The sequence below is a fragment of the Nasonia vitripennis genome, chromosome 3 (genome assembly GCF_009193385.2).
Source record: "Nasonia vitripennis strain AsymCx chromosome 3, Nvit_psr_1.1, whole genome shotgun sequence".
NCBI lineage: Eukaryota > Metazoa > Arthropoda > Insecta > Hymenoptera > Pteromalidae > Nasonia > Nasonia vitripennis.
Genome location: NC_045759.1, coordinates 15,754,210 through 15,780,950, shown reverse-complemented (window position 1 = coordinate 15,780,950; position 26,741 = coordinate 15,754,210). Strand labels below are relative to the sequence as shown.

Genomic DNA, 26,741 nt, shown 5'->3' with positions numbered 1-26,741 from the left:
ACCGCGATCTATCGGCCCATTGACCGCCACTCCATTACGCGGCCTCGTAACGTGCGCAGCAACAGCAATACCAACCCCATGCCCGAGTCTACTCGGCTCACGCGCAGGCTTTGTTAGCTTTATGAGTTCGTGGGACAGAAGGTATAGGTACACACGGGGAAAGGCTGAGCTTCCGGAGATTCTTACCCTCTGGAGACTTTGACTGTGTGTGCTTTTCTACTGCCAAATCGTTATTTGCCCACAAGATAAAATGTTTCAAAGCCGATTTATTTCGACCCGCTGTTACTGCTCCGCAGTGTAGTTTTACTTGTGCGGAGGGAGAGCGCGCGTGAGTGAAACGACAAAACTATACGATGTCCGAGATGAGTTTCACGAAGAAACCAGTCACGATCGTCAATTGTTCTTTAATCATGCTTGGGCTTGCTCAAAAGAAAAGCAGGAGAAATTTCATTATTTGGAAAATTTTTTTTTGATAAATTTAAGTGTATAAACAAAAAGACGGATCCATAAAAGAACGAGGACCAGAAGAATTTAACGGAACAATGTGCTTGAATTATGTCTTCCGTTTATTAAGCAAAATAAACACTTGCTTATGAGTTCGTAGCTATTTACCTAAGTAATGATAATTTATTTAAAAGAGAACAGATGAGTACATGAGGAAAAAAATTAAGTCGAGGAAAATGAAAAATTTAAAAAAAAAATAATAATTTAAAATGCTTTCAAGTAGTGAAAGGGAGGAAATATGAGAGGTAGAATAAAGGCACAAAAACAATGAAAAAAAAAGGAAGGAAGGCGTAAACTTTGAGCTGTTCGGGACAAAGAAGAAGTAGTGGAAAATGAACAGAAGTGGGGAGAAACAGTGAGAGAGCGCGCGCGAGAGAGAGAGAGAGAGAGAGAGAGAGAGAGAGAAAGCTTGAAAGAAAAATAAGACGATCGAGAAAACCTGGACGGGAGGGGTGGGTGCCAAACTACTACGATAAGCACAGTAGTAAGGCTAAACGTACGATACGACATCCTTGCAGTGCGCGAAGGCACAAGTTGCCCAAACGGCTTACGAAAAATTTACCGATAATATTAGCGTCTAGGTCTCACAATAATTTATAACACAGAATTGCAAAAGTCCTTTAATTGTTTCAATATAGGTGTAAGCTAACTGACGGAATGTCGTTTTCTTCACAAAGTTTTTGAAAAGAACTTAGTTTTATAGAAGAAATATATATTTTCTTAGTCTAAGATTATCTGCATAATTATTTTATTTTAATCTAATCTAATAATAGTTTTACTAATTATTCTACGAAATTTATACATTATACTATTATTTGTTTAACTTTTTCGTTAATTTAAAAAATATATTCTAAGTAATTTTTGTATGTTTAAGTTCCCTTTCGTCTAATGTATAGACAACTTTGTTATCAACATTTTCCGAATCACGTTCTTGAAGGCCAGACAACAACTCTTCTTTTGTCGCCTCTGATAGTTTCTTTCCCCTTCCGAAGAATGTTTTTTCATTGTAGATGCGGTCCTTCAATCTATATGTACCGTGGAACTGTTGAAATACCAACAATTAATTATACTGTGATGATTCGAATATTTATATGCTTACTATTGTAGACTGTATATTACCTTGTCTCAAAAGAACATGTTGAATCCAAAATTAACATGAGTATACTGGTGATGATTATCGTGGAAAGATGCATCAGGCTGCCACGGTTGCCACCATTGAGCTTTGAAGTTTATTCCTGAGTGATCAATTATTCCGTGGTAGAAATTATAGATCATGATAGTACAGTATGGAACTGAAACACATTTATCAAAAACTATGATTGTTGTATATGTGCAAATATCAAATACAATAGTTATATTGATAATACTATTAACAAAATAAAATAATTGCTGGAATTGCAATGTAGTATGATAACTTTAAAACAAGAAAAGAAATATAATGTTGTTTAAATTGTTAAGTGTTAACTTTACTCGGAAGATAATTGGATTAAAGAGCTAAATAAATAAAATGGAAGAAATCTAAGAAGAAATCTGGTAATATAAAGTCCGGGTCTGGAATTTTCGTACGAAGATAATGCGACTGTAAAATATTGAGTTCTTGCGGGTACAAGGTGAAATAGCACCTATCCCCAGAAAACGCGGGACATGATATTTCATCCCGGAGGGCTACTTCTTATTGGATTTTCGTCTACCGAGCTGTGGAAATTCAAATTGGAGAGCATCAAGGGAGCAGGGATTGCGATGCGTTTGCACGAGCTTAGTGATTTCAATCCTTTCATTTATCTTGAAGGAAACTGAGATAATGTTTTGATACTTTTATAAAAAGTATAATCTACATAATAAGCGATTAATATAGATTTAAATTTCGCGCAATCATTCATCAAACGAACCTCAATTCTGGTTTGAACGTAATGCGTACTCACTCAGGTGAGTGGGTATGATGAAGAGCACTACAAGATAGCACATCTGCAGGTGTATAATCTCAAAGGGATGAATGGCAGTGGCGGACCACATAGTTGGCTGCTTGTACGTGTGGTGCAGTTTTTGGAACCATTTGTACATTATGGGTCTGTGATACAGCCGATGGAACCAGTAAGTCTCGTAATCTTGTAATCCAAAAGAAATTTGTTATCAATAATGCGACGCAATTCATCGTTGCAGAAAATTATAACGAAAAATTGGCAGGTTTTTAAATCTTAAATATGAAAATAAAATAAGCGTTCGCAGTACTTTCTATTTGCTATCCATAAAAATAGGCAACGTACCCCTCTCTCGTTATCTTTTTAATTGTCATCGTAGAACAGCTTCATCAGATAACGAGCGATAACAAAATTTATGCATATTTTATGAGATCCTAGTTTAATCTCCGCACAAAATTTTAATTTTATTACCATATTATATAGCTTATGACTATAATAATATACTTTTATATACTGCTCTATTTTTATAATACTTTTATACCCATCCGTCTGATTAAATCTTGTATTTTCCGCCCTAAACGAGAAAAAAACTAACTTTTCGATAATAATTCTTCGTATACGACAGAACTCCGAGACTATAATTATGAACAGCACAACTGCTGCGAAAAGCAAACAAAAAAAACACCAGAATAATAGAAATAAAAAGAATGACTTGTCTGGGAAACACGACTGATGAGGTTGGGTGCACAGAGCGAGCGGAAGCTCATAAAGTTGCCGACCATAAAGTCGAGCGTCCGCGAGTCCTTGTTAAAATTGCTGGGGTGATATAGAAAAAGGATCGAGAGTAATTCCGGCGGAGTCGCTCGGCGAAAGTGGTCGTACGAAACCCTTGGACTAACTTAACTCAATATGCCGTAGCCGTGAAGTCGAGCATAGCCGTTGTAAGGAAGAGCTTTCTTTCTTTCTCTCCGTCTCTTTTTCTCGCTTTCACTCCATTGCCACGCGTGTCATAACGGCGGACCGACGCGTTATTCATGAAAACCATCAATATTCTGTAGCAGATGTTTTATGGTCCTCTTCAAGCAAGTTTATTCTGCGGGCTGTTGGCGCGAAGCTTGGTGGTTGAAAGATTGAAATATCGAATAATGTTAAAAGTCCTATTTTTAAAAAAAATAAAAACAAAAAAAACAGTTCCGACGATATTTCGCGAGACACAAAGGCATCTTCCTTTTGAAAAAAGAAGCTCGCATGTTCCAACAAAAAGCCTGCGTACGGACGTGACGTCTGCTGCGCGCACACACAGCTGCCTTTCCGTGATTTTGAAACGGAAGGTCCGCCTGCTGCCGGGACGAAGGTGCCAGAAAACGTCGCGTTCTGAAGCTCGCTCGCGATAACGATAGACTGCGAGGCAGGAATCGAAAGAAAGGCAGTGTGTCTGATCGAATTACCCGAGAGCGTACGCGTGTCGGATCGCAAACACGTCGACGACGGTACGCTCCGTCGCGCGGACATGTGCACAGCTGCTCTCTGCATACGATACTATCGACTGATCGAAGCAAACATTGATTGAATCGAACGCCCACCGGTATCTAGCCCAAAGCTCAGCCCATCTTTTGGGCTGAGCTTTGGGCTAGAAGGCAAGCTGTATTGCGATGCTGGAATCTAGATTGACTGTTTAGGCAGGAGTGTAGGCGAACGAATCGACGTCGGGGTAGTTCTTTTGATAAACTGCAGAGGATATATTCTCATAAATAGATGGACTCTGCAGAGACTGGAAAAGCAAGATTAGATACGAAAATGAATGTATAAGGCTTCATAGAATTGCCGGCGAACTGCAGAAATAGGAATAAAATCACTCTCGAGTGAACTCTTTTGAGGAAGAAGTTCAATAGCAAACGCCTGTTAATTACTTTTCGATGCCGGCGAGTCCCCAAAATTGGATTCAAGCGACGCGAGGTCAGTTGTGTACAATCCGAGCTTCTGCCGCACAACACCGATAGTTCCATGCAGTTTGGTGCGAAAATCACTAGACGAATAGCATCAGAAAAAGATAAAGTAAAGAGCCCTGAAGCTTTGAGTGAATTCCGAGGATCAATCAAATAAAAGTTTTTTATTTCAGAAGAGATAAAAGCATATGTTAAGCGAGCCATGAAAAATTGAGCGCGTTGAATTCAAGCTGTATATTGCTGTCTCTGGCATTGCGATTTTCACTGTGTTTTGTATTTTTCCAAATCAATCGTGGGAAAATTGTTATTTTTAGATAGATTTGTAGAAAACTAAATATTTTGTGTGGGTCCACGATTCTCAATTTCATCTCTGATACTTTTTGTTTATTGTTTGAAAAATAAAATATCTTTCGGAGCTTGTATGGATTTTCATTTCGCAGAGTATTTAAAAAAAAAAGGTTAGTTCATTCGATTTTCGACTGATAATAATCACATTGTGAGACGTTTTTAATCAAAGGATTGCTCGACGAGTCACTCGTGAATCAATAATTAACGTTTTCATTAGGGTGGAAAATAATCCAGTCTAACCTCATGTGACGAATCTCGCGTTCTCCTTATTCGAGACAAAGCACTCTCATTTCTCACATTCCTGCGAAAGCCACGAGATAAAGAGAAAAGCTAGAAACAAGCCTCTTTGCCATAGCTAATTCAATTACACGAGCTTCTCGCGTATACACATAGGGGTCTGAAGCGCAAAGCAGAAACGAGAGAAAGGCTCGACACGCCTTGCCGCGGGAGCTCAGCATACTTCGCAGTGAGCCGCGGGAGTAATTATATACAAATAAGCGTCGAGACGCGGTCTTTATGTGTTCCACATTTCCACATCCCTTGCTTCATTTTTTCTTTTTGTCCCAAAGTATTAGCCATCTTTTTTCGAAATTCACTGCCGTAAGCTCCCACGAGTCTTTGAACATTCGACTCTGCCACCAAGTCGAGAACGTAATCGAAGCGGATGTACTCTCGTTAATGCTGTTGTTTACTTTTTTGCATAGACCGTAACGCCGATACACCAGTGCAAGGCTGAACTCGAAGGGTATCCCGCATGAGATGAAGATAAGTACATTAATAAATCAATCTGCATATCGCTGAGGGTTACGTTTGTGTTTCAATTCTTATCTTATGCGCAAAGGGATTTATAAGAATCGAAAAAAAAATTGTAACTTTAAATCCATCAAAATAGACTGAAAATGAATATTTCATCAATAAAAGCGTGTCCGAATTAGATACTCACATTTTTATGTTCTTTAAAGCCATACATATTATAAAAGATTCCCAAACCATTACCGAAGGATTACGCAGCATCTCTTTGATGACCGAACCCCATAGATTCATTCGGACAAAAGCCTACGGGATGTCCCCTTTCACTATCCCTCGACTGTTTCGGTGATAAAAAATGAACGCAGGAAAAAAATATAGCGCTCGCGCGCTAGAGAGGGAGGGTGAGAAAAGAATCAAACCAGTCAATCAAAGCCCGGCGTATGCTCGTAAAAGGCCGGATGGCGCCGATTTTTTTGTCGTTCCCCCCATCAAGTATAAAAAGAGAACAGCCGCGTGGCTACTGCAGCCGCTGCGGCGATGTCCCGCGCAGCAGCGAAAAATTTAACCGACGCGCGGAGCTTTGGTTCTGATGGCAAGATATTTGTCCGAATTCGTATTGTTTACACGAATCAAGGCTCTCCGAGCGTGCGGTTGTACACATCGATGTCCACCTGCATGCGAATTGTAAACGCAAATGAACTACGTGCGGTCTCGGTATGCACTGGGTAGTACGCGTGGCGCGTCGAACTAAACCTGTCCGCACAAGAGCTTCGACGCAGATTGTATCCGCGGATCGACTGATTAAAGCGGATTTTTTCAGGGGTTAGATTTTTTTCAGTTTTTAAGCGAATTCAAATGTTCACAAAGTACAAATCGATACTGCATCGATTAGTACCGACGAGGCGTTTTTCGTGTATACTTCATTTAACGCATTAGGTTTGTTTGATCTTGGTCGGTGCGACTCATTTCGGAGCAAATCACTTGGCACTATTTGAGAGAAGAAATCAATACGACACGCTCGATGCGTAGACGGAATAAAATAAATTTATATCGGTATACACGCGAGGAGCATAAAAACTAGCAACGCAATAAATATTTAACGACTCGGTCAGTATACATGGTACTACCGTGAAATTGAAATGCACTTCTGCTGCTAGCTGTATCTTGTACATATATATGTGCCAGTGCTTACAAAGAGTCGATAGGCCAATGGCTCGGTAAGCAATGTATTGAAATGTAGATTCTTCCTTTTATGCCCGACTAGGTTTAACTCTTTTGCGAATGTTCCATATACGCTCGTGCCCTCTCTACTCCGTTTGATTATGAACGCGAAAAAAAATATTCGAACTTTATTTTTAATTGAATTCGTATTTCGTTGAAAAATGAGTTTATCAGCGAACTTGGCGTATCTGAAAAGCCTGCAATAATGAGAACGTCTTATCAGTTGGCTCGCAGTTTTAATCAGTTGATACAGGAATGATAATGAGGAGACGAATTTCAACGAAATGACCATCGTATATACCGATCGATTCATATCAGCAGTAGAGCGTCATTGTCGATAATCAAGTTTTAAACATTTAATAAATCGCACCGAAAAAGTATAACACAATCCGTCAGCAAGCTCCATCAAATTTCATTTTCATCAAATAGACGTCGATATTCAGCAGCGTGATCGCGAAATTATTCGAGGCAAATAATGAATCCCGCATCGCCGGCGACGTCTCGTCAGCTCACGCAACCGTACGAGCGAACGCGCAGCGTATCGACAAAATAATTTCAAGCTCCCATAATTTACGCGCGTCTCGGCAATTATTCGGATCCGCCATGTAACGTCATTGACAAGGCTATTCGCGATGTTGTTTGGCTGTGTGTATAGGTACCTGCGCACAGCATCAGACAGCTAATGCACAAAGTCCCTCCCGTAAACGCGTGCATCCGTACGTGCGAAGCTCAAGCTTGCAAGGGCTTGGCTCGGCATAAAGCAACAGAAAACTAGAGAACGGAAATTCCATGGCGAATGTGTGCGTGCGCGTCTCTACGTACGTATAGATATACATCGAGTTAAAGAGACGCAAGCTCCTACAAGCCATGCAAGCTTCGAGAAGTAGAGGGGAACTGCTTGAGCTTCCTGTACGGGAAGCTTTGCAAGCATATCACGTATAGCGCGGGAAATCTCAACAGAGAAAAAGGGAGGCTGGTGCTGCGATGGATGGGGGGAGTTCGCAGCGGAGAGAGCACGAGGACAGCCAGACGAACGAGCCCGTTCAGCCTTTTGCAAGCTACCGGAAGACGTCCGACGTTTCGACGCTATCGTCGAGTGGACCCGCACAAGGAGGACTGCTGGACGACGCCGACGACGAAGTATGTCGCGAAGAAGAGAAGGGAGAGCTGCCCTCCGTGCAAAGCGATTTACGAAAACGCTCGTGCATCGTTAAAAGATTTACGTGTCCCTTGTTGTATCGAGTATCCAATCGTTTGGGACAGATAGGAAAGTTTAAAGGGAGCATGATGTGTGTATTTTGTCGAAGCGACGGGAAATACTCGTACTTTTACAAGATCGATCCAATTTTATATTTAGAAATGGGCAGTATAAAACTTGTTCTTTCTCATTTTGGATCTACAAAGTGAATTAGCTTACAAAAATGAATACTATTTTGAAAATCCGTCTCTAAATTCAAAAGTCCCGTAAGAAATTAAATTCACTCATTATTAATATAAATCCGAGCTTCTTCCATGATTATGAAATCCGCTCACTCGCACGACTCCTCGGCTAAAAGTTTAAAGCTTCTTTTACAACCCAACTCCTCGAAAACTCCCAGAAACGAAAGCAAGCTCCTTATAGGCTGTGATAAATTCGCGTAAAAGAAAAATCAACTATGGGAATGTATAAAATTGCAACACACTGTAGCGAAAAAAAAATCTACTAAAATTTTAGCTGTTTTTAATTACTTCCGTACAGTACTATTTTTTTTTTCGTTAAGCTGATATATGCAATACGCACAAAAAAAAGATAAAAGACAACAGCCTTTCGTAAAAATCGTAAATTTCAATCTCCCGGCCAAACACAAGAAGAATAAATCTGCATTCTCTCGTCGAAAGTCCAAAGCATATAACACGTTCGCAAAATATCACGCGGAATAAACGCTGGCGGCGCTTATGCGAGGGAAAGAAGACTCGCTGCAAGGAAAGTTCACAGTGTAAAATTCTTCCGGTTCCCGGCGGCTACGTTCGCACGTCTCGGCTCGTTGCGGCTCGCTTCGTCGACGATTTCGCTCGCATCCCTCGCGCTGATGCTCCCCTCAAAGAGAACGTTCTCTGCGCGCAGCCGAAAAGCCAGACGCCGTTTGCTTCTCGCGCGCGCTCACGAGATATTTCAATAAGTCGACGAGCTTGCGCTTGAGCTTTTATCGCGGGAAATATAACGTCTTAGACGGCGCAGCGCAGCGTCGTCGTGCGACTCGTTGAAGAACTGAGAAGAACCTCGTTGGAATTGTGAGTATCGAGCGAACGCGTATTATGGGCGCTCGTCGAGATTCAATGTGTACAAGAGTCTAGTGGATGACTGCTGGAGTGCGCTTATATTTGCATCGCGACTACTACGTCGGCGCTAGTATATAAGCGGCTTTAATTAACTACGGATGTGCAGTGAGCATGAGGCTGCATGAATAAGTATACAGCGGAGTTTGTTTGCTGTACTTATCTATAACTGTGAATAAGTTTATACTCGATGCTTCAAAAGCTTACGATTATTTATTTTGATATTATATAAATTAAATGAATATATTTAATCGTTTTGAACGAGTCTATGCTTACCAGTACTACATAGATGACTGGCCACTGAAGGAACCACCAGAGCCAGGTATACTCGTCAAAGTCGTAGTATATCATCAATGGTCCGCCGTTTATAAGGTAAGTAACAAATGCAGCCGTTAGCGTATTCGTTCAGAACAGACTGAATACTCCTAGCATTATTTCGTGTCTTTCCAAAGCTGTGGAAAGCCACTTGTACGGCTGGCATTTCCACTTTTCGGCCTTGTCGTGTCGTCGAACGCAGTAGTACCACTGACCAACGAAAATCATTAATGCTACTTACGTCGAAGTTGTTATGCATAGATATAAAGACGGAACACACTGCAGTAAGCACGGAGAAGTAACAACGTAGCGCGAGCTTTCAAAAGCAGAAGATGAAATTCGTTAAAAATAAATTCTGAAAAAGCGCTTTTTCCGCAAAAGAAAAGAGTAGCTCCGAAAAAAGCATCGCGTTAAACAAAGCGCATTGAGTTTACAGCATTCCGATGGGATTCGTCAAAGAGCTCTAGACGTAAAATTAACGGATCTTTTTTCGTCACCTTTCCCGCAAGATTTACTGCCAATTTTTCATATGAATAAATAAAAAAAGCTCTATGGCAACGGACTCGTAACGTTTCACCGGGCACATAAATTTTGCAAAAGGCGAACTCGTTGAAGCTCGATTCTCGAGCTGTGGCGTATTTAAAATTGAAATTTCTCTCGCGTAACGTTCGCCATGGAGTAGTTCGTTCCAGGCGCGGATGCTTTTGACCTCTTACATGACATATCGGGGAAAAAATCATCTTGCATATCGATCATCGCTCCATTTTACCTCTAGCATCATACGCATGCACAGCCCCCCCTCTCTCTCTCTCTCTCTCTCTCTCACTCACGTAGAACCCCATTAAAAGCAAATATCTTTCGTTATGGAAACGAGTCGCGTTCGTAAAAATGATTTACAGTCCGCTTCAGCATTTTTTCTTCGCATCAGCCATCGGCATGGAGGAGAGAAATCGAACGCGCGTGAAAAAAAAGAAACAGAAAACCGCGTCGACTGTGCGCGATCGACGTGTTGTTGCTCTTTTATTTTCCTCGAATTTGCTCTCTTCTGTCCCTTCAGCCTTGTTATGTGCCGTTCATTTTCCGGTCCGAGCGCAACGAGCGCTAGTCACTGCTTGTACTCTAGGAAGTAATTACACAGGGGCTTGTTGTATTGGGAGGTTGAGAGACAGCAGCAGAGTAGAGCAGTCGCAGCAGCGACGCTGGCGGCTTCGCTTTGCGAGGAATAAACGACGCGGTAAACAGCTGCTCATTTATCCGCGAGCAATTGCGATTCTTCGACGCGTACGTATAGCGCAATGCGGGGAAAAGAGCGCTTTACAGGTACCGCGGGTGCTCGATCGGGAATCGGCGAGCTTTGGCATTGCTATTCAACTTAGTCTAGCCTCGAGTCTTGATTGGCATCGCACACTTGAAAAGCTGGTCCATAGCGGTGAGGAACACACGGCAAAGGTATGAAGAAAGCAGACCAGACAGTGTTAAGTGTCTGTGTAATTATTGTTGTGCTTTTGTATCGTATGTGATATGTTGGATAGAAAAAATTATTATCTTGGATCACTCGCTACGATAATGCTATCCCGATGCTACGGTTCTGCACGTGCAAAAATGACAAAAATGTAATCACGAAAATTGAAAAAAACAAAGAGCAAACAGACAGCTTTTCACCACATTCTTTCTCGAATCAAGGAAAATAAACGTATGCTACTTACGTGTAGAGCACCATAGACGCTGAAGTAGATGGTGTAGGCCGTGACCATTGCGACACTCCAGGTAACAAAAAAGTGCCTGACGTATGGCGGCACGTCATCCGAGAGCAGATACTCCCAGGGCCAGCGACTGGACGAGTGTGACTCGTTAGCATCGTCCGTGACAGTCTGGACCGTAGTTGTTGCTCCATCTTCTTCCTCGATGGAGCCGAAGCGCTTGGCAAAGTGCACGAAGATCAGCATCCACTCGCCTAAGAAACAATTATGCAAGAGGAGAAAAGTCAGTATACATAATTAAAACTATTAAAAGAGAAATAACATAAGCTTCAAATTTTAGTTTTATACAAGATCGAGTTCCACTATTATTTCTAAACGTTCCGAAACGTCGCAGGTCTCTCGAGACGACATTCGAAGTACACATTATGAAAAAACCTCATACAAACATCAACGTTTGCACACAAAGATTCGCAGTGCATACACGCTTCAAAATACTATCAACGGAATCGCGCAGCTTCGTCTGCGTATTAAAAAGACATCAAAGCCCCATTACAGCGTACGCGCGCGCCCAATCCAACAATTCATCGCGATATAAGCATCAAGTGGCCAAGGGCTCTCTGTTTATTCACATAAATGCGTGAAATACGCTGGATTAGCCCTGTGTTGTTCAAAGGTTTTAGCCGTAAACACATATAGCCTCGGCAAAATTATCGTACTACGTAACTGCTTTGGAGAGAGGCACACGCGTGTGCGCGCTTAATACATAATGCACACACGTACAAAGAGAGAAAGTTCGCCGCATGGAGAATAAAGTCCATCAAAAGCACGCCTTTCGCACTCTCTCTCTCTCTCTCTCTCTCTCTCTCCTCTCTCTCACTCTCTACGCGATCGACTTAAAACTCCATTACACGCTGCGATTGTTACAATACACACGTATATAGATATAGAGAGATCGGTCTTTCGAGGCCTCTCCTCTCTTTTATTTCCCAGAGCTGGAAAGGAAGGCTTGATTTTGCACTAACAATAAAGCCCCGCTTTCATGGGGCAATTTAGCGCTGAACGCTGACCCATAAAATTCTCATAAACTCATGATATTTCGTCGATAGCCCCACGGTCCTATATATATATATATATATATATATATATATATATATTCGTATTTTCTCTGCAACGCTGGGCCGTACGTGGCGAGACTGGCAACGGAAAGGGCGACGGAAAATCGTGCGACGGGCTGTGTATATAGTGCGCGAAGAAGAAGAAGAAGAGAGATGAGCTGGGCGGCGGTATATTATATATATATATATATATATATATATATATATATATACATAGGATGACCCAATTTAAACGGGCACCGGTAATAACTCGTCAGTGACAGCCTTAATCGAAAAAATGGTAGAGACCAAAGTTGTAGGATATCGAGGGGGAAGTCAGATGGTGACCTTGAATTTGACTTTTGAACTTTGATTTTTGAAATAGGAACCCTATTTTTTTATTACGGGAATGGAAAGAGTGGACAATTTTACGTTCAAAATGGTATTTTTGGTTGCGTATATATATATATATATATATATATATATATATATATATATATACCGCCCCCAGCTCTCGTCTCTCTTCTTCTTCTTCTTCGCGCTATATACACCGCCCGTCGCGCGATTTACCGTCGCCTTTTCCGTTGCCAGTCTCGCCACGTACGGCCCAGCGTTGCAGAGAAAATACGAAAGATTCCCCTCGCGATAATCGTGCCGGACGCGCGCGAGCCTCAGTAGGCGAAGATAAAGATATAGCTCGAGGAAAAATTCCGTGTAAGTGAAGAATCGGTAGCTGTAACAGCGCGGGCTTTGCTTCGAGTGCGCGCTATTTTTGACGTAATAAAATTCCGTTGACTTGAATTTATGACACACACGGGAGTGAGATTGAGAGAAGGAGAGCGTGTACTTTGTTCTAAAAACCGCTTTTACGTCGGCTATTACGGACCGTTCGTTTCGAGGGCTGAGTCTGACGGATGGCCGGTGGCGATTTCACTGTGCTGGCTCTAATAGAAAGGTGTAGGGAGGCTGGCTGCTGAGCTGGCAGATTTGATACTCTATGCGCGAACGAGCTATTTATTCTGTGCGTGTGTGGTTCTCTGTATTTCCAGAAAAATGCGCGGGGAGAGAATTGTTTGCCGGGAGGTGCTCTCGATTCGTTGAAATAATGCAGAATTTTAATATCGCCGCAAGATAATCTGTTTATCGCAAGCAATAAGTGGTCGTGTGTAGATACGCGTAATTCTATTTTGATTAGTACTCGAGATATAGCCACGGGCTCGAACGTTGATTTCGCGTACTTTGAACGTTTGTGGAACGTCGTTGCTCTCTACTGTGAAAAATTTAACTGGTTTTAGAAACGGGTTGAAATTTTCATTTTGAGCACTGCTGTATGAATAGTGCGAGTTTTACCGGTCTTCCGTGTGATGAAACTGTGGTCTTTCCGGCGTGATACCTCCAGCTTATCAAGTCCTGCTTGAATTAATTGAAATCCGACGTTCTAAAAATGACAAATTAGAATGTAGGCCTTTTCTGGGAAATGGGCTACAAAGCAACGATCTGATTTTTTTATATTAATAATGATAAAGAATCGATACGCGAATTCAGAACTTATCTATTGTCATTATAATCAGTATGTTTGGATATAAGACATATTCATAGATATCGATCTTTATTCATTACAAAAAAAAATTAATTGGTTCTTATAATACTTAGTCATTCCGTCAGATTATATTTTATTTCGTGCACATTATACCGAACAGAGTGCATGCGCACTTAATTATAAAAAAAGTGTAATCTTCCATTAAAGCACATATAATATTCTTTTTTGTTGTGTTACTTGTGTACTCTACCATAGCCTGCATTTTTAATCCTAAAACTTTTTCGTAGAGCAGAATATATTACTGGGAATCTCGTGAAATATAGTGGTCATTCAGGTGTATACTTTATTGCAGCTTGAAATTAATTTTAATGTAAAAGATTGATTATGAACAGGACGTGAACAACAATAAGTAGAACACAAGGGATTATTAAAAAAATGTTTGTTTGTATTGTGTGATAATTTTCTAATAAGAATCAACCTAATTATGTAACTGATCGGAGATAGAGAACTTAGAAAATAACACAGATTAGAAATCAAACTCAATTATAGGCTGTGATTAAATAGATTTTATTGAAGCAAGATAATTCGCCTCTAAGCTGTTTAAGATCCTTTCCTAAAAAGTTTTAATTTTCAATTTCACTTCCATATAATAGTCATTTTTACCTCGAAAGCAGGCTCCTAGTAGAAAAATAGCTAACGTAGCAGTGACCGATCCAGCGAAATTCGGCAGGTAAGACCAGTACTTGCCCATTTTGTCGACGTGCTTATCCAGCCATCTTCCCACGATCGAATCCTTGATGCCCTTTCGTCGCACCAGGTTTTCCGGCTCAGCCATCGGCTTTGCCGACGTGTCATCGTTGACATCGTCGGCAGGGAGGTTTGCACTTCGATGCTTCGGCGTCGGTATCATCCTGATAGCTCTGCACTCGATCGCCTACTGATGCGGCGAAGGTGCAAAAACAGCAAACCCGCCCAGTCCGATGCTCCTATACTCGGACAAAAGGTTATCTTATTGTATAAATATATATTGAGAATTTCGTCGTATCGACGATCATCTTCGGAGATATTACAGCAGATATTGCTGTAGTGTTTGTTGTCTGCGGAGTTATGCGAGGTTGTGTGGACGGAGTTTTGTCGGCAGATTATTCTTTGTATATGACTTGGAGAAAGGTATATCAGCTCGTTGGTATTTATAGTTTGTACTAGGAAGTTTGACACTTTTGAAACTCAAAACATGAATATTTGAGATTTCATGATTCGGAAAATAAACCTATATTTGAATTGTAGAAATTTTGGAAAATGAGAACCACATCTACTTTTATCTTCATCAAAATTCTAAAAGAGCTCTCTTTTAGAATAAAATCCTATAAGCAATCCATTTCTAAAAGGGAGATTGCGATAGTATCAAATTGAACCTCTTACAGAGCCAATTCAGACCGTTATCAAAAAATTTCATTGGTGGTTCGACAACAACAAAATCAACTCGCGCTAAGCCAATTTCTAGTCAAAATAAAAAAAGCGCGTTTGAACTAAAGATCGCTAGTGCCACCCACAGTCAAAACAATTAACTAAAGAATGGTTAATACTACTTTACGTTTATCCACGATCGGTCAGTATAGCCATTTCGTCGTATGATAAGTTGAACACACACTTATAGACCTGTCTTCTTTACCGATTGATAAAGCACGCGCCGTATATATGTATATCATCTATTTCAGAAGAAAAAGGCGGGCATTTTACAAGTCCCTGATGCAGAAGTAGGGACTCATTCACTTTGTTTCTCAAGTCTTTGTGTTCAGTGCAGGCAAACAAACAACACGTCACTTCCAAAAAATGTTTTATTTTGTACAAGAATATTTAGTTCAACGTGTTGTGTGAAATAGTGAGAAGGTCAAATGATAGGGAACGAGTACCTGCTGACAAATTGTGCTCCAAACTAACCTCAAAGCATTATAACTCATTGAGAAAACATGTCAAAGGCAAGAGAAATACCATGGCCAGAAGAATTCAACGAGTTGAAGGTAAGTAATTTTAATAATTTTGGGTACAATTCACTTTTTCTTACATTTTATTGAGGTTAACAGAGTGTTTCTGGAATGTGTTACACTCTTTTTTTCAACTGAACAATGCTCTTGTTCTATATCTGATGGATCATTCTTTTCTTGTTTGTTTATAGAGAATAGAAGAGCTTATGATTTGTGGAATTTGCTACGAGTACATAGACACAACTGTCATGACACCATGTTCACATAACTGTGAGTTTTTATTGTATGCCTACTAGCCTACTTTTACATTTTAAGTTATAAATATACCAAACTATGTACGTATTCTTAAAGCGTATATAGTTTACATGGGCACCATTTATCTGGGAGCTTTATAGTTAATATTTTTATACATGGTAATAAGAAATTTTCAATTTCAGATTGCTCTTTATGCATACGAAAGTACTTACATTACAAAACCCAGTGTCCAGCTTGTTTTCATAATGTTTTTGAAAAAGATTTGTACATAAACCGTGCTATGGATAGCTTGATTGAGCACTATTTTAAAGTTAGAGAAAAATTGATAACTCTTATAGAAAATAGAGTTGTTTACAACAAAGTTGTACAACAAGAACCAGAGCAAGTACAAGCCATGCCTATACGACCAGTTCGATGTAGTCAGCCCAAGTCCCCTCAGATTTCGGAAACAAAAAAGGTTGAATCAAAACTGAGTCAGCTGTGTAAGTCACCTAAAGTTTCTGAGATAAAGCAGATTGAACCAAAATCACCTGTTATGAATTCACCTTTGGCAAGTACATCAAAGTGTAATCCATGTACTCCTACAATTAGGTCACCTAAAATTATTCCAAGTATCGCCAAAATATTTAATACTCCCAAGAGAAAAGATCCAGTGCCAACTCAACCTCCTGTAAATACAAAGACTGTGTCTTGTCCTGTGTGTAAAGTTGACATCTCTGAACTACATGTTAATGTACATTTAGATGCTTGTCTTAAACGAGAAATTAGTGAGAAATCTGGCAAAGCTAAAGTGTAAGTATTCAATTAAAATTACTTGCTGTTTCTACAATATTTTACCAGGCTTAAAAAAATCTTTTATTGTCTAAAGTATAACGTTTAATTTTTTCCTTAGAGATGCACCCAAACGGCCACATTTGCCAAAACTTGTTCTTAGAGTGATGAAAGATGCAGAGTTACGGAAAAAAATGAAAGAACTAGGACTACCTACACAAGGAGATCGTAGGGCTCTAGAGAATAGATTCACTAGGTATTCAACAATTTACAACTCAGAATGTGATAAAGTAGAACCTAGACCTATATCTGAGTTGATTAGACAATGCGAAATGGAGGAAAAGCAAGAAAGGAAAATGGACATGTTTTTGGTGGCTTCGACAGCAGCTCCCACAGTGAGATTGCAAGTCGAAAGAAATGCAAAAGAAGAAAAAATAGAAGAAGCTCAAAAGAATTACAGTAAGTATATAAATTTTACAAAGCAGGCATTTTAGTCATTTGGTTTATTTTGTTATTTTGGTTTTTGTAGGAGTTGCAAATAAATCAAGCTTTGACAAACTCATTGAGGAAGTAAGAAATCGTAAGAAAATGGAGAAAGCTAAACAACAAAATAGTGATACAATTGCCTTAACAATTACAGAAGCTGATGAATCAACGAGTTTGAATAGCAAACACGATTACCAATCAGCAAGTTCTAGTAGCAAACAAGATGATCCTTCCGGTACTATAAGTAAACCGTCCACATCTGTTAAAGTTGAAAAAGTTTCAGAAAATCTATCTGAAAATGAAGAAAGTAGTATATACAATCCATCATCAGAAATAGCATTTCAAGATTCAGATTCAGATGAATCGTCGTGTCCTTTGCAACATTATAGGAACGATGATCAAATGAAATATTCGTCTATGAATCTGAATGATTCAAGTCCAAGCACAAGTACATCCAGTAGTCCCAATAAAAGATTACAAGTAATCAAAAATGAACATACTGATTACACCAAAACAACAAAGTTCTCAGTACCCTCAGCCTCAAATAATGTAACTAATAATCCTTATGAAGCACCAACCGATGAATCAAGTGATGATGATATACCTAGAAGCCCATTACTGAATAATAAAAGTACAAATAGTAAAAGGGCTAAATTATCTGTTACAACATTGAATAAATCCGACTCCATAGAAGAAGAGTCTCGACAAGCTGAGGCAAGGGACTTGTGCAATTCAATTATTAAAGATTTTGCGTTTGATGATAGTGACGATAGTTTGAGCGAATTTGTAATTAAGTGTACGTAATAGTAGTTTTTGGTGTTTATTTAAGAATAATGCCTTGTGCATAATATTTTCAATACATTTTTTATTCTAGATAAAACCGATAATATTAAGAAAATTGAGACGAAAAAAATTAACAACAGTTTGACTGAGGCTAGCAGTAGTAAAATCGTTACACCACAGAAGATTGAAACTGAAAAAATCAACAAAAGTTTGAATGAGGCTAGTAGCAGTAAATATGCTACACCGCAGAAGAAAGGAAGTTCCTTCTGTGATAAAAAAGTACCTGAAAGTAATTCTGTAGACGATTTTGTAAATGATATTTTGAATGGAGATGATTCTACTGAATTGATAGATACAAGTATGTTGAAATCTTATCTGTTGTTTACCATTATGCAAGATTTAACACGAATATGACTAACAAAAGTGTATTTTAATAATTTAGGTATTGCAGGTAGCAGTGAAGCACGAAAACGAAAATCTCGAGAAAAACAGAACTCGCCGTTACAATCGAACTCTATCAAAATAGAAAAGGAAAACGACGCAACATCAGCAAACGAACATTCCCCACCTCCTGTGACTGAAAATACTGCGCGTCGTCCAGTAAGAAAGAGGAATCGGCCATCCCGGTTCACAAATTCTGAAGTAGTTAAAAAAGGAGACGTTGAAAAGACACCGACCAAGCTGCTAGAAGACTCGCAGGATAGCGAGTCACCTGAACATTTTAAAAGCTCTACCTCTGATGGTTCGTTAAAACGACGTCGAGGTAGACCAAAAGTGAACAAAGAACTAACATTGGACGAAACTCAAAACCCACCAAAAAGGCCAGTACGTCGACGTCAGGCGGCTTCAGATCGAAATTAATATAACATAATGTTTGTGTACATATACATTAGAGGCAGAGCCTAGATTTGAAGACTTGACTTATTCTATATTTTTATAAATAATATATAATAAATTATGTTCGATTATTTGAATTCAATTAACGAAAAATTGGATCTTTGAGTTATTTTACTTCAATCCAGCAGTTTGTTTTTATTTTTTAAGATTATTGATGAACATAGACTACCGAGTAAGGACATAAATAGCACATCCATAAATGCAGGAAAGACGGGAAAAATTGTTAGGAAAATAAAACCTAAGAAATATGCGAAAGACGTTGAACTTTATTTTTGATACAGAATAACATCGCAGTCTGACAAAAAGGCATTTAACTTCAACAATGCGAAAACAATGAGCTAGCAATCTTTTAATAATTTATAACTGTTATAATGAGCTCGTGTTACAAAGCGCATAGAATTAAAATAAATGTCTTTGATTATTTACACGCTTATACTTTGGTATTTCGATAAGATTTCTTTATAGATATACATAATTTAATTTTTTGCTAAATCGTTATAACGTTCGATAAAGCTTTTTTTAAAGGATCCTAATGACGCTTCTATCATAAAACTAACTATCACATTCATTAAGTATATATAATGTGTACATTCGCCTCTCGATAAATCCTTTATTATTTTCGTATATCTTTTCGCTAGAAGAGAATAATCGCACTCCCACTTTTGAATTGTCGCTCGCTATCTACGATTAAACGCGCGTTTTGTTTTCCTATATTTTGTTCGACATTTAGTTCAATAGTCTCTTTAAATTGTCTGCATTAAATACGTGTTGTATACTGTACTCTACACTCGCGTACGTGGCATTATTTTAAATTCTTTGTTACTTAATGGACCACAGTATACAGGCAGAAAAGGATAGACCGTTTAGAAATCGTTTTATTTTGTTACAGTTTATTTTGAATAATTCATTTCATTATATAATGATGCGAGATGATTTAAAAATGTATGATATGTTTATAGTTTCTGAAGCAACTAAATACAAGTATCAAAAAAAGAATAAAAAGGGTGCATTCAAAGTTGTCTAAAAAAATACCTCACAACAAATTATCGAACTCCGGTCGACCAATAATTTCATATAAGAAATTAGCAGTGTAAAAATCAATCGCAAATTCATTATGAACTATTAGACAAAATAAATCTTTTTATTAATTCTTTGATGACTTGATATTTTTCAAAGTATTCTGCTTTTATCATCATCATCAATTATATATTATACGTTAAAATCTCGCGTTTAAAAGTAATCAGATGGTTACCATGTTATATTGGCATTTCATAATTTGAATCGTTTTAAAACTTTTGTATTTACACAAGAAGGTATAGTTCATCATCGACTATAGTAGAATTTGTTTATATATATATACGATTTTTGATTAGCTAGGATTTGATTACTTGATTAATAATATATTGTTTGAGCTACTCCACCGTCGGCAACAATTGAACTTGCGTTCCGAATGGATTTCCGATTCGCAGCGCTATGCATTTCAAAGAAACGATTACAATATATCGGACGCCAGCTATATATAACTTCGTGATATTTTGCATCTAGGCACTCGACAACAATAATTTAACATTACATTATTCATTATATATATATAATACAATTATAACGCAATCGTATTTACAATTCTTAGAATTGTTACTAAATAATTTTTATTGCTTGAAATGATCAGTCTATTATTCGATTTATCGATTTTCCCGTGAAAATTAGTACTTCGTTACGTTCGAAAGCTGAAAAAACAAATTCGTTGCGAGCCCTTTTCGTGGAAAAAGTCGCAAGAATAATGCATTACATATCAAGTGTGTGTGTGTGAGCCACACGCGAAAAACAACAGGAACAGCGCACAAAAGAAGTTCCGCGCATTTAAAAAAAAATGCCTATCTACTATTTTGCGTTACACTTTCAGCATCACGTCGCATCATCCTTTTTACGCCTCAACACCGTTATCCCTATAGATCCGCGAATCTTCCGCAGCAGATCAATTATATTGGCCGTTGACATGTGCTCCACGCTTTCGTCGTTTACCTGTTAAAAAGACGTTTCAAAATTATTTCAAAATTGCAGCGCGTGCGTGGGCTTTCGAGAACTTTGTTAAATTAGTTCTCGTCTAATTGCTCGATGTATTAGCGACGTGTAACTATTGTAATTTACATTCGGTTCTTGTAATTACTACGGCGCACACAATTGAGCAGTTAGTTAAATTATTGTGGCGGTAATTTAAATTATCGACCACGGTAGTAATTACACAGCTATTCAAGCCCCGCACGAGTGAAAAACTATTTCTGAATTTCGCATCGGCTTTGTAAAAGTTTGGAATTAATGGATATTTTACCATTATTAAAATATCGCCTTGCTTGAGCCTTCCATCCTTGGCGGCAACGCTGTCCGGGTGAACCACGGATATCACTGTATTCTCTCCTTCCGGTTGTAAACTGAAACCCAGTCGACTGTTCCAACCTCTTGTCAGCTCAACCATGAACACCTGCAAGAAACGCGAGTAAATATTTTCAATGATAACGCGGAACTTTCTGTCAGTACAGTTGCAGGCAAAAAGAGGAATCAGTATTCACCTCGTGTCCTTGTTCATGAAGGCTCGATAAGACCGCTGATTCACTGGCGTCCCTGTCTTCCTGTATTTTGCATCGACCGTCGGTTTCGTCGCTATCGCTCGGTGCGAACATCACACCTTTCCACTTGAGTAGGCCTTTGCTACCGCCTGGATCGTCGGCGCCCATAATTTTACCTGTTGAGCAGAATTTCGCATTCGAATTTTTTTTTTTAAACGAACGCGCACGGAACACCGATCCCGAGAGAGACTCGAATCTACATCCAGCGCAGAATGACGCGTATCAATCACTCCACAGTGCGTCAATCTCGGATGAAAAACGTTACACTGCAGATCGATCTCGCGCAGGAAGATAAAAAGGCAAAATTGCCACAAACCTGGAATATCTTGCTCGCTGGAATGAGAAATCTTGGCTTTGTCGTCGGTGGGCAAATTCAGTCCGCAAGAGGGATTAGCGCTCTGATAGGCCGGATTTTTGTAGCTGAAGGCGGTACTGGTGTTGCTTGTACTGCTCAGCTGCGGTGGCATAGAGACGGGCTCGTTGGGCAGTGCCGTGTCGTGCTCGTCGCTGGACAGTCCCAGAGCTGGCTGATCGTCCCGGAAGTTGGAGTTGTCGCTGTCGGTGACGATGACCGGACCGACGTTCTCGCTGCCGTCCGAGTCAAAGCTGTACTGGAAGCGGGGCTTACTGTCCGACGGCGGTGCTTGCAGGTCGAGGTAGCTCGGCCGCGACTGCTGTTGCTGGATACGAATGCCGGACGAGTCGCTCGAGTCGCAGACGACGTAGAGCGCGGGCGGGTCTATTATGTCGTTGGCCGGGGTTTCCGGCTGGGAGTTCGTGAGCTGGGTCTTGATCGAGCACTGGTCCGAGTCTGAGGTCTCCTGGCTCTGGCTCGAGGCGTGCGAGTGACGATTGTTACGCCCGCTGCTGCCTCCTGTTGATGACGGTGTCGTATATGCATTAGTTCGTTGCGTTGTATTATAGAGAGGGGCATAAATGATATACGTGATTTTTTTTTATATTTGGACAATTGTGTCATATTAGCGCGTGTACGCGTAGGAGGTATGTGTGATTAAAATTCGACGCACCTTCGTCCGTGTCGGCAGTGGATGAACGAGTAGCTGGTCGGCGTAACCTTCGCGGTGAATTACAGGATGTGCCCGACGACTGACGAGGACAGCTGGAACCACCGCTCGACGTGCCTGGTGATAATTTTCGTACCGCCAAATCGCACAGCATGTCGACAGCCTCTTGTCTGCAAAGATAAAGTGCTGCATTAAGTGGATGCTTCCTTATTGTGACGTTTTTTATTAAAATATTTTAAAAACTCATTTCTGATCATCTGATTAAAAGTAGTGCTTTTCAGCATTTATGCAGTGAAAATTAATGTTCTACATTTCTACCGATCTGTCCTCACCTAAGGCTCGTTTTGGCAGGTCGAGGCGGATACTCGGGTTCGGTAGGCGAGAGCGCCGAGACAGGAGTCTGCGCTAGATCCCGGTAGAGCCGAAGTCTCACTGTTGGACCGCACTGCCTGAGCAGAGCAACGGCTTCCTCGTGGCTCATCGGTGAGAGAGGTGCTCCGTCGACAGCGACGATCTTGTCGCCTGGTTGGATGCGGCCGTCGCTCATGGCTGGTTCACGCACCAAAGCGCGAACGTAGTGCCCGAGCGCGCTGCTGTCGGCCTTGCGAAGCGTGAAGCCAAGGCTGCCCGCTACTTTGGTCATTTCGATGTCGAATTCCTGCGGAAGTTTTTGATAATTAATGATATTAGATAATAAAAGATTTTTCAGTCTATTTGAAATGTTTTAAAAGAAGTAAGCCAGGGAAGAAGATTGAGTCTGAAAAAGAATCCGGCAAAAAATCGTCATTAACGCTGCAATTTTTCATACTCGCTCTTAAACCCCTTCCCGAGCAAAAAACGAAGCTAACGCTCTTGAACCTCGCGCAAGCACCCCGAGCGGCCTCGTCTCAGCCGCAAAGCCAACAAAACGTCGAGGGTTATACGTATATAAACCGAGAAGCGAGAAGTAATAAAGAAGAAGAAAAAGAAGCCTAGAGCGTATATACTTATTACTCACCCCACATGGCTCGACGTCCAGCGGCGGCAACGGGTTCAGAGGTATCTTGAGGGTGAGCCCAGGGTTATCTCTGCGGGTTGGCGGTGGCGGCGGCGCTGCCCCCGATGGCGATCCCACCGAGTCGCTGCCGGGAAGCCGACTCACCACCAGCTCGACCGTCGACGAAGTCGTGCGCAGCACCTCCAGCGCTTCCTGCAACAAGTAGTCGCGCATGTTCGTGAAGCCTTCTATGTGCCTGTGTATTCCGTCTTGCGTATAAAAGCTCAGCTTTTAGATGGACGACGGATTAGAACTAGCACTTTGTTGACTCGAAATTCGATCTATCGCGCGAATTAAACGTTCGACGGCGGGATGCAGCGATCTTTGGGGCGAATTCTCAATCAGAAATTGGATTGTATTATTCCATTAGAGCGACTGAACTTTAACAATCGCGTATATAGGTACTCTTGATAAGGGCCGCGGAACTTCGATTCGGAGTTATCAGCTGCGGCGCAATATAATTTTCGAGGAAACGTTTCGAATTCGAATTAGCGCTAACTTGTCTCGCGAGAGTTGCAAAATCCACGGAAACGAGTCACGTACGATATGTCTGCTTAATAATTTCCCTTAACGTTCCAAACTTCCCTTCTCTTGCGAAGGAAAAAACGTAACAGCCTATACTCTCCAACCAGCGCATACATACGTCCCTCTCGTAAGTACGCATAATACCTTTCTCCGCGCGGTAGGTAACGCGAAAACGGAAGAAAAGAGCCTTAAAAAAGGAACTTTCCTCCCGACTGGTGCTCTCCCGTCATCAAAAAACGCGTTGTGCACGTCGCAGACAGGATGGCGACGATAACGTCTGGTGGCCGGCCAGTGTGGCATTATGCTAATGAATGCAAATCTTTAACGAGGCCGGCCGACTAGCTTCTACTGGTATTACGTGGCAGCTCGCTGTATACGCACGGCGAATATAGCTGCATTGTACAGTTACCGCGAGGCCGTAAACGGGAGGAGGCGTTAATAGCGGCTCGATGCCAATCGCCGCAATCATCGTCCTCCGATGGCACTTGGGATTCCGTGCGGAAGAGGTGCGATTCGTAAAGCGTTGTGGGTATGGATAGTCTTGAGTCATCTCAAGTCAAGTTAATGAAGGATCTATTAGGATGAAGGGTGAATAGCCTGGATATGTGGTTGGTTGTTTGGAAAAATTGAAGCGTTGAGAGCGTCTTGGTTGAGATCGTATGCGACATAGTCTTTTCAGTTCCTTTAAAAATGCTTTTTAAAAACGCAGCACATTTATGCTCTGTTCACGCTCTCGTCTGCCAAACGATGCGATTGAAACATTTCGCGTAACAAAATAAAAGCCGATATATAGAAAGCTTGAACGTATTATGGATATTGCGCGATTTAACATACATATGCATCGAATTAACATATCTCCATCGATGCGAAAAAAAGGCGGATTCGGCTGGGCGCGAGCGCAAAAACACCAGGCGCTCTAAAAAGAGCATTTATCCAATTGCAATTCTATCCGTATGAATAATCAATCGACTTCACTGTCGACCAACCGTAAGCTCCCGGCTTTGCTCGTTTAAGGGAGTGATAAGGATCGAAGGAGCAAGAGAGAGAGAGAGAGAGAGAGAGAGAGAGAGAGAGAGAGAGAGAGAGAGAGAGAGAGAGATACCTTGTCTTTCGCGCCCAATCACGTTTCTCTTCCCTCCCCTGAAAACGATCTCGTAATTACGACGTCGGCGTACAGTTCGCTCTAAAATCTCGTGCTAATCGCCTCAGTAAATTAGCAGCAATTATTGCGCGAGGGTATACTGAGAGGAAAAGGATGGCAGCGTAATCGTTGCGCGCAACCGGCTCGATCGCGCGAGTTTTAAAGCTGATGGCGATTCCTGCGTGTGCCCGGTTATACCCCCCAATGATTTAAAGGTAGTAAAGGTAAGGCAAAGTACTGCAGCTGCGTGAACGAGCGCGCGCGCGATCCTCGTAAATTTTTGTTTAAAAATATGGGCGAGGAAAAAATGGCCTTGCGTAAAAAAGGGCGCGCTGTGCGCACGGGAGCAAACGCGAGCGTGACCACGGCTTTACGAGTTGGACTCTAAAGCGCCCCAGGAGGTTACCTTTATTAATTGCCAGGTGTAACGGGAGGCGATGAGAATTGCAACGTTGTAAAAAAATTAATTTTGCTTCGCGTTCAGCTTGCTCTGGGTTTCCTTTAATTATTTTTTTCGAACTTTTACAAGGTCCAGTAGCGCGTGAAAGATGGTCTAATTACAAGCGAGCCGCTGGGCAGTCACATTTCTTTGTGAAATTTAAAGCTCTGAGTAAAAAAGAAACGAGTTAAAGCATTTTCTTTTTTATTCTTTGTATTTCTAACGAAATTGCAGACCGGAGAAGTAATCGTTGAAGTGATTCAGCTTGATAAGCCGAAGTTATTCAGAAACGTAAAATATGCAAAACTGAATGAATCGCGTCGTTCAGCTCGACAAAACCGTTTAAATCATCACGCCAAGTGAATTCATCCCGTTGCAATATTCCCTATCTCGCCGCACAGATCCGTAGGCCGCGTCCTCTCAAAGCTCGACTCCCACTCCACTGCGTCAGGAATTAATTTAGAGCAACGTCGGCATCTAAGAACCGTAAGCGCATATAGCTACGTTCAAAGGGGGGTGTACAGGATCAAAGGATCGTCCGGACAAGTGCGGGGTGTAGGTCGTCGCGCGATCGCCCTCCGGGGGTTATATAGCTCTCCGTTCGGATTTCGCCGGCCGGTTGGATCCTCTCGACTTTCACAAGCTGAGCAAGCCCCGTACGTATACTTATACGGCGAAGCGATTGTTCGACTTACGTAGTTGGTGAGGCCTGTGAGGGGAATGTCGTTGGCTGCCAGCAGAATGTCGCCCGGTTGAAGTTTGTTGGACAGGGCAGCTGGCTGCTGGGGAAAGAGCCGCTTGACCCGCACTGGACCTGCTGTGCCGCCGCCCGACACGCTCAGACCCAGGCCGCGGGTACTTTTCTTCAGGGTCACCCGGAACGTGTTCTCTGAAACGAAAAAGAGATTTTGCTGCGATTAGTTGTGAACTTGTAAATATGATAGTCAGCATAATCGTACGTACGACCAAATAAACATAGATATACTACAAGCAAACAAAAACATCATGGAAACATTTCAAAATTCAACTTTTCCAGAAATGACGCAGAGGAGGGTGTAACCCGTATTCTCCTATAGTACCGCGTGCCATTCACCCGATTCGTCCTCATACTCTCACCTGCG

The 26,741-nt window shown here is 41.0% G+C and overlaps 3 protein-coding genes across 5 annotated transcripts in view; 1 reads left to right on the top strand and 2 right to left on the bottom strand.

Annotated features, from left to right (window-relative positions):
- Window positions 1-1,046: 1,046 nt before the first annotated feature.
- LOC103317946 lies at window positions 1,047-14,634 on the bottom strand. Of its 2 annotated transcripts, XM_031927500.2 has the most exons (5): window positions 14,317-14,634; window positions 11,026-11,273; window positions 9,281-9,529; window positions 1,624-1,796; window positions 1,274-1,546 (listed from the first exon to the last, which is right to left on the bottom strand). In XM_031927500.2, exons 1-3 carry the CDS (start codon window positions 14,561-14,563, stop codon window positions 9,410-9,412), a joined length of 615 nt encoding a protein of 204 aa, XP_031783360.1. In that variant the 5' UTR covers window positions 14,564-14,634; the 3' UTR covers window positions 1,274-1,546; window positions 1,624-1,796; window positions 9,281-9,409. The 2 variants fall into 2 exon arrangements, with proteins under 2 accessions (XP_031783361.1, XP_031783360.1); XM_031927501.2 differs by lacking the exon at window positions 9,281-9,529 and having other exon boundaries at window positions 1,047-1,546.
- Window positions 14,635-15,370: 736 nt separating this feature from the next.
- Window positions 15,371-18,923, top strand: LOC100123126 (E3 ubiquitin-protein ligase RAD18). Its single transcript, XM_016984406.3, has 7 exons — window positions 15,371-15,674; window positions 15,830-15,908; window positions 16,076-16,685; window positions 16,786-17,123; window positions 17,194-17,946; window positions 18,025-18,291; window positions 18,376-18,923. The coding sequence occupies exons 1-7, from the start codon at window positions 15,624-15,626 to the stop codon at window positions 18,792-18,794; spliced, it is 2,517 nt and encodes an 838-aa protein (XP_016839895.1). The 5' UTR covers window positions 15,371-15,623; the 3' UTR covers window positions 18,795-18,923.
- Window positions 18,924-19,076: 153 nt separating this feature from the next.
- The window catches only part of LOC100123134, a 123,048-nt gene continuing 115,383 nt past the window's right edge, over window positions 19,077-26,741 (bottom strand). For both annotated transcript variants that reach the window (XM_001606695.6, XM_016984405.2), the window contains exons 6-13: window positions 26,316-26,509; window positions 23,477-23,668; window positions 22,812-23,137; window positions 22,483-22,649; window positions 21,771-22,328; window positions 21,398-21,570; window positions 21,160-21,309; window positions 19,077-20,852 (exon numbers count right to left, since the gene is read on the bottom strand). In XM_001606695.6, coding sequence (XP_001606745.4) covers window positions 20,736-20,852; window positions 21,160-21,309; window positions 21,398-21,570; window positions 21,771-22,328; window positions 22,483-22,649; window positions 22,812-23,137; window positions 23,477-23,668; window positions 26,316-26,509 — 1,877 coding nt within the window. In that variant the 3' untranslated portion in view covers window positions 19,077-20,735. The remainder of the gene's footprint in view (window positions 20,853-21,159; window positions 21,310-21,397; window positions 21,571-21,770; window positions 22,329-22,482; window positions 22,650-22,811; window positions 23,138-23,476; window positions 23,669-26,315; window positions 26,510-26,741) is intronic.

Excerpts from the sequence above, each read along its gene's own strand:
- LOC103317946 (XM_031927500.2), bottom strand. The coding sequence starts at position 14,563 with ATGATACCGACGCCGAAGCATCGAAGTGCAAACCTCCCTGCCGACGAT. Across the intron at positions 11,274-14,316 it reads ACTAGGAGCCTGCTTTCGAG|GCGAGTGGATGCTGATCTTC; the intron begins GTAAAAATGACT and ends ATTGTTTCTTAG. Across the intron at positions 9,530-11,025 it reads GCGTCTATGGTGCTCTACAC|TGGTACTACTGCGTTCGACG; the intron begins GTAAGTAGCATA and ends TTCGTTGGTCAG.
- LOC100123126 (XM_016984406.3), top strand. The coding sequence starts at position 15,624 with ATGTCAAAGGCAAGAGAAATACCATGGCCAGAAGAATTCAACGAGTTG. Across the intron at positions 15,675-15,829 it reads AAGAATTCAACGAGTTGAAG|AGAATAGAAGAGCTTATGAT; the intron begins GTAAGTAATTTT and ends GTTTGTTTATAG. Across the intron at positions 15,909-16,075 it reads GACACCATGTTCACATAACT|ATTGCTCTTTATGCATACGA; the intron begins GTGAGTTTTTAT and ends TTTCAATTTCAG.